The sequence below is a fragment of the Saccostrea cucullata genome, unplaced genomic scaffold (genome assembly GCF_032062105.1).
Source record: "Saccostrea cucullata isolate Sc308-1 unplaced genomic scaffold, CSIRO_AGI_Scuc_v1 ctg2109, whole genome shotgun sequence".
NCBI classification, from domain to species: domain Eukaryota; kingdom Metazoa; phylum Mollusca; class Bivalvia; order Ostreida; family Ostreidae; genus Saccostrea; species Saccostrea cuccullata.
Genome location: NW_026924046.1, coordinates 215,001 through 226,124, shown reverse-complemented (window position 1 = coordinate 226,124; position 11,124 = coordinate 215,001). Strand labels below are relative to the sequence as shown.

At 33.3% G+C, this 11,124-nt stretch overlaps 1 protein-coding gene across 1 annotated transcript in view; it reads left to right on the top strand.

Annotated features, from left to right (window-relative positions):
* Window positions 1-9,865: 9,865 nt before the first annotated feature.
* LOC134265554 (uncharacterized) overlaps window positions 9,866-11,124 on the top strand; it is a 12,683-nt gene continuing 11,424 nt past the window's right edge. Inside the window, exons 1-2 of the mRNA XM_062747769.1 lie at window positions 9,866-9,878; window positions 10,017-10,124. Of these exons, the coding sequence (XP_062603753.1) occupies window positions 9,866-9,878; window positions 10,017-10,124 (121 nt within the window). The remainder of the gene's footprint in view (window positions 9,879-10,016; window positions 10,125-11,124) is intronic.

The window sequence follows — 11,124 nt, the reverse complement described above, 5'->3', positions numbered from 1 at the left end:
TTTCATCTTTAACTCTTTTATGATCAATATTTTGTGATACATTACAGAAGCAAAGATATTCATCTGAACAGTTGCAACAATGTATTATAAAATTTTGATCATATATTACGTAATTGGGGGTACGGGGGGCCAAATTCTAAATTTTAAACTTCATATCTCAAAAGGGGGGAATTTTTTGATAAGCAATATTGAACAAAAGATGGTCAGAATAATGTTCTAAACAATGTGCATATTTTGATTTTTTGTAAAACGGCCCCAAAAAGGGACTTGTAGGAGTGGCCCCTAATTATTTTCTTTAAGCATATCTCTCCCAAAATAGAAATCTCTGAAATGTTAACAAAAAATCTTTAAAGCATAGGACCTTTCATTTGATATCAAGGAAAGGGGCTGCCCCCTCAAATTAGGGGCTCAGAGGGGCCAAAATTTTTTATCGATAACTCTTAATGATCAATATTCTGTTATACATTACTGAAGCAAAAGTATTTATCTTAACAATTGCAACAATATATGATACAATTTTGATCATATGTAACGTAATTAGGAATCAAAAGGGGACCAGAATTCAAATCTTTGATGCTTTATATTCGAAAAGGGGGAATATTTTGATAAGCAACATTGAACAAAAGATGGTAGAGTAATGTTCTAAACAATATGCATACTTTAAATTTTTGTAAAACGGCCCCATTAAGGACTTGTGGGAGTGACCCCTAAATATTTCCATTTAGCATATCTCCAAAAGGGAATAGAAATATTGAATAAGTGTTGAAAAAAAATCTTCAAAATCACAAGACCTTTCATTTAATATCAAAAAAATCCAGCACAGTTAAGGTTAAAAAAAAAGGAGGCGGAGCCTAATTTGTGCGCAAAATTGACTATGACGTCATATACAATATAAGTCGTACATTTCTTTAAAATACCACAAAATGAGTTTATCTGCTAATTTAACCAGTAAGAAATAATCAAACTACATAAAAAACTTACTAGAGCGTGTTGTTTTGTCGTTAATTAAATCTCACATAACAAGTTATAAACAAGTCACTGATCGCAATATACTTGTCAATATGACGTCATATCTTACAACGTGACATAGTTTGTATGCAGTAAAACAGATCAAGTAATATTTTCTCAACAAAAATGTACTTAAATTAAATAAAATATTATTTAAAGATATTCTATGGGCCAATAACTTGAATTTAATGTTTTTACACTATTTTATTAATATATTTTCAGTACATTACGTATTTAATTGACACTGCCGTATATTTGTATGCAACTCCACCGGATGGTAATGTGGGGGTCTTAATAAATCGATCTAGTGCAAGGGCATACACTCGATGGATCATAGTAAGCTTTTGCATTTCATCTCTAGAACTATTAAGGTATCTAAAGAGTGCCGCGATCCTGATGATTATCTTGAAAAAAATTAAATTATATCAATATTTCATGTCGCTGACCAGCAAAAAAAATAGCATTGGTCATACAAGTATAATTTTAACAATGAAATTGCAGAATTTAGACAGGATCGCAGCACTTTATAGAAACTACAATGCGTTTTGAAAATATTTATATACTAAACTTGGATTTTTAACTTGGTTAGCCCTTGACTAGTGATATTTATATGTAACATCAATACTTGAAGTCATTGTACTAAAATGGTGACTGCCGCATCACGTGACTAGTCTAAACATAAAATATATTCGTCCTCGATATATAGTTATTAAACATAATTACAATTGTCCGATATAAATAATGTACTAAAAATAATCGCCATCTCGATTACGAATACATTTTTAAATACAAAATTTAGTCGATATTTCCATTGCGCAGCTTAACTATATCGGGGGGCGCCCCAAAAAGGGGCTCAAGGGGCCAAAAGTCTTTTATCTATAACTCTTTAGAATAGAAATATCTGAATAATATAAGTGTTGATAAAAAAATCTTCAAAATCCAAGACCTTTCATTTAATATAAAAAAAAAAGGGACTGACCCCTCAAAATGGGGGGCCCAGAGGGCCAAAAGTTTTTTATCTATAACTCTTTAATGATCAATATTTTGTTATACATTACTGGAGCAAAATTATTAATCATAACGATTTTATAAATATGATACAATTTTGATATATGTTACGTAATTAGGGGTTGCAAGGGACAAAATGCTCTTTTTTTTATGCTTTACGTCAAAAAAGGGGGGATTTTTATAAGCTTTATCGAAAAAAAGATTTCAGAATACCCTGATAAAAATGAGAAATTTTAAATTTAATGAAGGAAAACTTAAAGTCATTCTCTTTTAACGATTATCTCAGTCAAAATCACATCTCCTCTTATCTAAAATTTCAACGGAAGCCTACTCGTTGTCGCAACGAGATCTCATCTAGTTATTATTCTTTTTCTCTGCACAAATTTTGTGAAAAGATTTTCGAGATGGCTCGATGGATTTGCTTCAAATTTTTATGGGTTGTTGCAGGATAATCTAAGTTTATACCATTTGAAGGATTTTTTAAAAATCATTTCCCGGTCTAGAGTTTGCCCTTTTACAAAATTTAGCGGCCCTTTCTTGTGTCATTGATCTAGAAACGACTTGAGCTAGAGCGCTGAAATTTTCAGTGATGATAGAGGACATGTCCCCATGTTACTGGGAGTTTGGATAGTTTCTGGAAGTACCTAGTATGGAAGCTCAGTAGGGGTAAAAATTAAGGATACAAATTATGAGTGATTTTTTAAGACATTTTTAATGATATCTTTTAAAAAAGAAATATTTTGTTACAACATACTGAACAAAAGTTGTGCAGAAAAAAAGGATCTTTAATATGATACCATAAAAAAAGTGTACTCATCACATTAAGGGCCAAAAGGGGCTAAAAAACTTTTTGATAACTCTTTTACAGTCAATATTTTGTTATACATTACTGAAGCAAAAATGTTTATCTCAACAATCTACAACTGTATATAATGACTTAATATCGTATGGTGCATAATTAGGGGCCACAAGGGCCCCGAATGCTAAATCTTTGACGCTTTATATCTCGAAAGGGAGAAATATTTTGACAAAAATTGAACAAAAGATGTTCAAAATCATGTTCTGTACAATATACAACCTTTCATTTTTCGCTAAATGTCCCCATTAGGGAGTTCAAAGGGGTTTGGGCCCCCAAATATTTCTTTTGCAAATAACTCAAAACGAAAAAAATTCTAAATAGTTGTTGAACAAAAAGTGTTCAAAATCCTAAGAGTTTCAAGATGAAATCAAGAAAAAGGGGCTGGGCACTCAAATTAGGGGCCAAAAGGGGGTAAAAGTCTTTTTTTCGATAATTTTTAAACAGTCAATATTTTGTTATACATTACTGAAGCAAAAATGTTTATCTCAACAATCTACAACTGTATATTATGATCTTAATATCGTATGGTACATAATTAGGGGCCACAAGGGGCCAGAATGCTAAATCTTTGACGCTTTATATCTCGAAAGGGAGAAATATTTTACAATAAAATTAAAAAAAAGATGTTCAAAATCATGTTCTGAACAATATGCAACCTTTCATTTTTCGCTAAACGTCCCCATTAGGGAGTTCAAGGGTTGGCCCCTAAATATTTCTTTTGCAAATAACTCGAAAAAAAAAAAGAACTCAAATAGTTGTTGAACAAAAAATTTAAAATCGTAAGAGCTTCAAGATGATATCCAGAAAAAAGGGCTGGACACACAAATTAGGGGCCAAAAGGGGCTAAAAGTTTTGTTTTTTTTTTGATAACTTTTTAAATCAATATTTTGTTATACATTACTGAAGCAAAAATGTTTATCGAACAATGTACAACTGTATATTATGATTTTAATATCGTATGGTACATAATTAGGGGGCCCAAAGGGGGAGAAAGCTAAATCTTTTACGCTTTATATCTCGAAAGTGAGAAATATTTTGACAAATAATTTAACAAAAATTTAAAATCATTTTTAACAAATCAAATTTTTCGCTAAATCCCCCTTGGGATTAGGTTGGCCCCAAATATTTTTTTGCAAATAACTCGAAAACGAAAAAGAATCTCTGAATAGTTGTTGAACAAAAGTGTTCAAAATCGTAAGAGCTTCAAGATGATATCCAGAAAAAGGGGCTGGGCACTCAAATTAGGGGGCCCAAAAGGGGGGTAAAAGCCTTTTTTTAATAACTCTTTCACAGTCAATATTTTGTTATACATTAATGAAGCAAAATGTTTATTTCCGATTTTTGTGCACGCCAGTTCTCGTAAACGGCTCGATCGATTTTCACGAAACTTTCAGATCTGATAGATATTGGTCTGAACCTTATTGGAAATTTTTTATAAGTACGTCGTCACTTCCGGTCGTGAGATATGGACGATTTACTGATTTTAATAGGGTCAGCTTGTCCGGGCAATCACTAAAAAACGAATGAAGATATTGACTTGAGATTTTCAGTGAAGGTAGAGGAAGGATTGGTGAATTGCTTTTTTGAGTCTATATCTTTCCAGCGCATAAGGCGTTGAAGCTCGCCTGAGCTCGTTATAATTATTATTTTTCTGACCATCAAATTTTGTGCACGTGATTTCTCGAAGACTACTGGATGGATTTTTATGAAATTTGCAGAAACAATGTGTTGCTATCTGAAGTTATTATATCCTGGAGATTTTTTGGAAATTCCTTTCTGGTGCCAATTTACGGACAATTTTCTGATTTTAAATTGACATTTTGTTCGCGGATAATCTAAAGAACGGTAAAAGATATCACTGTGAAACTTTCAGGGATTACAGATCATGATAAGTACTATCCAAGACGCGATCTTTTGTACGTCGTCTCTACTTCCTGTCGTAACGGCATGCAAAGAAAAAAAGTCAAATTTTTTAACTTTTTTGTTTTTCAATATTTTCAAATCATATTTGTATGGTTGATAGAAACCTTTCTCATTAGGCTGAATAAATAATTTGTTTGTAAATTGATGAATTCGAACTCGAGATATCAACATTCAAAAGTATGAAGCGGGATCTTAATGGCGGCGGTCTCTGTCAATTCCGACATTTCGCAATAGGGGTTTACAGAGGCAGCCGAGCGTTTGCTTGAACGAAAGTAACATAAGGAGCAATGAAATGTGTAGGGATACTTGGATTGTCACGTCGTAGGTTCGTTGCAATTCGGTGTCAAACTACATTTATTATCCAAGGTCTACTTACAAGTCTTCTTTAATTGGTTTTGGTTGTTTCTCAAAGTAGAAATAGAAAAAGGATTAATGTGCAAATGAAGTACAATATCTATATCTTTTGTTTTGCGTCACGGTAACACATAGCTTAAATCATACTTATAGTAAATAGTTTTTCAAGAATGAAGTAAGTAAAAAACGTGACCACTGTTTTCTAATGCACATTTGTGTCATATTAAATCAATAGAAAGGACAACTGTTACAATAAAAAAAAAATTATTTTTAAAGATAACAATTTTTCAAAGACCGTTTAAGTGACCCATATAAACATTTTATTTTCTCAATGCAAGTTATTGAACATAATGGAATCTTATTTCTTGACCCTCGTAGGGCGATCGAGGCATTTTTTTTTCGGTGAAACATACCACCTTTTTCATGAAAGTGTAAGTAATCGGAATAGTCAGCTTTCGTGATTGAAAATTGAAAAATTAACCATTCATAGCTGATTCACTGCTTTAGTGTTATTTGCCTATATACGATTGATTGATTGATTGTATACTGTTTAACGTCCCTCTCCAGAATATTTCACTGATATGGAGACGGCACCATTGCCGGTGAAGGGCTGCAAATCTGGGCCTATGCTCAGCACTCAGGGCCATTGAGCAGGAAGGGATCTTTATCCTGGCACACCTGCAGTGACACGGGGCCTCGGTCTATACCGTCTCATCCGAAGACCATGAACATTCCAAGAGAATTTCGCTAAGATTTACTCGTTGCGTTGGGCGCAAAATTATGAAAAGTGACCCTTCTTTCATAATTCCAAGACAGATTAACTGTTGCAGAATAATATGTACATACAAGTGAAGTAAGAGTAGTTGTTCAAATAGCGTAATCGATAAGCGTATTGGATTTTCAAGCTAGTGACCCGTTTCAATTACCAGTGTGTCCAAAATATGTTTAATCCATTTTCAGCTTATGGGTTATTTTTCGGAATCGGACGGAAGACCTACTCGTTGCTCGCAACGAGATCGTTTCTAGTTAAGGTCTTCCGACTTCCTTCGGAAGACCTTATTGTTTTCCGTCGGTTTCCTATTATTATTATTATTATTATTCTTTTTTCATAGTTATGGCGATATCTCAGCTGTGACTTTACGGATTCCAAAGATTTTTACAGGAAAGATGCATCAGCTTAATATCTCCAGACGTGTTTTTCATTTTTTCAAAATTTGCTTCCGTTCGCGATTTTTGGGGAAATTTGTATTTTTTAAATGGATTTTTGTACACGACTTTTCTCAAAAACGGCTAAAGATATGACATTGAAACTCATGGACATGAAAGAGCATCACATGTCGATGTGCCGAACGTCCTTCATTTTTTGTCGTTCCTACTTCCGGTCGCAAACGGAAGTGAATTAGAAAAGTGTGATTTTTCAACTTTTTTGTTTTTCAATATTTTTCTTTCGGATTTACAATGTTTATAGAGCGTCTTCAAAGATATCTATATATGTTTTCATTTTTTTCATGCGTGCGTTTATTGCAAAGATATGAACGAACCAAACTTTGTCATACTGTCTGGGGTTCGAATCCCGCTCGGGGCGTTCCCCAAATTTTTTCTTTGCTTTTGTCTTTTTTCAGTTGCAAATTACTTTTCACTCTTTAATAACATGCGTGGAAGATTATGCCGATTTTTAAAAGCTATATTTGGAGATATTTTGTGAAATACCTGGAACAATCACGATCTCTGTTGAGAAACTACTGTAAATGAACGTAAACGAAAAAATACATTATGAAATCTATTTCATGGGATAACGCAGCATAGATTGCAAAAGAGAAGTCGGTCGGAAGACCTGCTTGTTGCAACTGCAACAAGAACGCATCTAGTTATTATTATTATTATTCCTGGGAAAATTTTGTCCTCGAGTGATCTTGTAAACTACACATCCGAGTAAGGTAAAATGTTTTTAGGGTCAGTAGACATGTTATGTAGATTTGCCGAACAAAGGTCATTTTGCGCGCACGTGCTTGCAAGAGCGCGCACGTGCAACATGAAAAATGACGATTTAATTGATATCGGCGTAACTTTTTACATTTTTGATGAAATGCTTTGAAACTCATAATGTAAGGATATATTAGTAGCATAGACAATAAGACATGGTCAAAATAGCAAGATCTCACGCGCATGCACGTGCGCTTCGCTCTGATTGGCTGAAACTAAAGTCTCAATATCTTTCTTGTTTTTAATGAAATCCTTTGAAATTTTGAACATAGCCATGCATTAGGAAATCCTACAAAATGATATATAACAATTATCATGAAAACACGTGCATGCACGTGCGCTGCAATCTGATTGGCTGAAACTTTAAATAGCTATATCTCCCTTGGTTTTCAACCAAACAGGATGTGATTTGGAACATAGATAGATATAATAGACTTCTACAAGAAGGTATGGTCACCATGCACATCCATACACGTGCGTGTACGTGTGCTGCAATCTGATTGGCCGAAACTTTAAATAACTATAACTCCCTTAGTTTTCAATTAAACAGGATGAGATTTGGAACATAGATAGATATAATAGACTTCTACAAGAAGGTATGATCACCATGCACATCAATACACGTGCGTGAACGTACGCTGCAATCTGATTGGATGAAACTTTAATCAGCTATAACTCCCTTGGTTTTCAACCAAACGGAGTGGGATTTAGAAATAGATAGATGTAATGGACTTCTACAAGAAGGTATGTCACCATGCTCATGTATGCACGTGCGTGCACGTGAAATGAATAAAATCAAAAATACACTTGAATGAGCGTATTCTTTAATACTTTTAGATTAAATACTTTAATATTTAGTATATCAAAGTATATAGATTGTGCAGACAAGATGATATGGTCATTGCGCACATGCATTCACATGCGCACGCGTGCAGTGCTAAATTTGAATGAACTTGGTACCCTTCTGGGTAAACGTTGTTAAAGTCTCAAATGCATAAAATTTGTCTTATTTAATGAAGCTTAGAGGGAATATGGCACCAAAAGGGAGATGGGGAGCGTTTGGGGAACATCTGTAACGGTCCCCGTTACAATTAGCACTAGTTTCATTTGCAGTTATTATTCAAAGTTTTATCAAAACCTTAGTTAACATGTTTTTTTGTAAAATTATCAATTGCAGTTAAGGTATTGGATAAAAAAAGATCTTAATTTGTAACTAAAAAAACACTCTCAAATCAGCAGGAAATTATATTAAGGGAGACTGCTTCTTGATATGGAATGATATTAAGAAGAAAAGGAAATTGTTTAACAACACACGACACCTTTGTCACTGCGGGCCGCAGTGGAAGAACACTTAACTAGACTAGTAAAGAGATTGTGAGATGACTTGTATTATGGCATTCATCTCTAGGACATTTAAGTTTGTAGACCTCTCAAGATAAATATGCATAGAATTTTATTATTCGTTAGGTTTGCGTATTAAGACTCAGTGCTGTATAGGCAAGTTAAATATTTGGGTGTTGTCTTTATTCATGTATATCTACGTAATGATTCTCATTTTAAAATATTCAAGCCTATCTTTTCTTTTGAATACGGCAGAAGAAAGCCAGTACATATACCGACTTTCACTGTAAATAATTATTTATAAAGAATTTGAGAACGACGAAAAGATAACCATGATAATGACAAATGAAAAGAGGTGATATATCAAAATAATTTACAGACTAACCTTGATTAATTATCAGTTAATATACTCACCGTCAATAGAAACGCAACACCTTAATTTTAAGGTGAAAATTAGTACAAGTTATAACTATGTACCAAAAGACTGCGTTTTAGCCCTCTTAACAGAATTCAAAATTTTCCATTTTTGATAAAATTTTAACAATATTTTGAGTTTCCAAGGTTTTGAAACTGTTAATCATAAGTTTGTACTAAAAGGCCGGGAAAAAATCCTACTTTCTTTACCGGATGTGATGCCTATATTTCCTCAAAATAACTGATAGCAAGAACGGGGGATGTTTTAAGAGTTATGTGTTACCTGCTAAAGTTTAATGATAACATTAGAAATGAATATATTTAGGTAAAAAGTAAATTTACAAAAAAGTAATGCTCCATTTAAACATATAATGTTATTTTTAGACCTTAGAAAGAAACAAATACCCAGTAAATCTTAAAACATCCCCCCTTCTGACCATTTAATGAAAACGTGCTGGTCCGCCATATACAACAAATGCAGCCCGATTTCTACCATGCATTAAGTTTATTAATGTCTCAATCTGAGCGAAATTAATATTCTTGGGCATTTTTAAACACATGACTTTCAGATATTGTGGTCGAATTTTCTCTAGCCTGGCGTAGTGTAGCAACTTTTGGTCTTCCGGTCAAGAAACTTTTATTTATCCTATTGAAACATATGAGCCTGATGAGTCGTGATATAGTGTACATTTGCATCTGAAGCTCTTTTTTTCTTTATTTTGAGAATTTCCAGCATTAGCAATGAATATGCTTGCATTCAGTCATTTTGAGGAAATATAGGCATCACATCCAGATGTGAGAAAGAAGGATTTTTTCCCGGCCTTTTAGTACAATACTTATGATTAATAGTTTCAAAACCTTGGAAACCCAAAATATTGTTAAAATTTTATCAAAAATGGAAATTTTTGAATTCTGTTAAGAGGGCTAAAAAGCAACTTCCGGTAATGGAAAGAAAATCATTCAACCTTTAGAAAGATGATTTGGCACAGTAAAAGATGTCCTAACTTTTTTGGTACATAGTTATAACCTGTATATAATTTTCACCCTAAAATTAAGGTGTTGCGTTTCTATTGACAGTGAGTATAGTTTCACCTCTTACAAATTGATAAATACTTACTTTTTAAAGCTGTTAAACTCGATGAAGAAAAGCAGTGTGTTGCAATCGCATGCAAGGATTCGACCTTAAAAGCTCGGGACTGTATGGACACTTTGAAGATGTTCTGCAATTCTACAGGTAGGTTCAACATGTAAAGCGTTCTATAGTATAACCCCATCTATGTATGTATAAATTATGTTATATGAAAAATAAATCTTTACACATATTTTTTCTTTGAAATGAAAATAGAGCATGAATATATATACTTGTCAAAATTTCTAAGTCCCCACTTTTATTATTTTAAGTATTCAAAAACCTTAACATAAATTAATTAGTTGTTCACAATTTTGACTTACATTTTCAATGATTATATGTTTTCGGGTGTACATGTATCTTTCATTTATTTAAATTTACATGTGTTCTCCATCTTTATTTGTTTACCAAAAAATAAAAAAGCTTGTTTAAAATGTCCTGTATGTACGAACGACAACGTGCAAGTGAAGTTGACATGGTCCAAGCTGGTGGTATTAATGGAGAGTTGTATTTCCTTCCTTTGTATTTTTTAATGTTTTTTAAAACCTTTAAAATACCGTCAGGAAGATGCACAAAGCATATTTGTTTTCCTTATAATCATTAAAATTTGCTAGATTTTCAACAAATACCACTAATCCAGCCTAAGGTTTAACCGGAAATTTACTAAAACCGGAACCGGAAGTGCCCATGGTCAAGGCGTATACACGTTCTGCAAACGCATCAACAGGGCTACTGCATAAGAATTACTCACTATAATTGTGGAAGAAACCTATCTGCACGTGCAATTTCTTTGCACTCATTAAAAATTAATTAATGTCTCCTTAATTGTCCAAATTATAAAAAAAAAAAATGGAAGAGGGGGAATGCGTGTAAGTAGACCTTATAAACTGTAGGTTTAATATTGTCGGGTAAAATAAAAAATAAAATAATTTCTGCAAGTTTCAATGTCATCCACATCTCAACCCTATAGAACATGAATGGGACAAGATCGACCGCAGAGTGAGACCTTTCCAATAGCAGAATCTAGTTGAACTATAGAGGACGACCTAGTCCATACATGGAATAACCTTCAATAAAGATCTTTCTTAATGTTGGGAACTCTTTG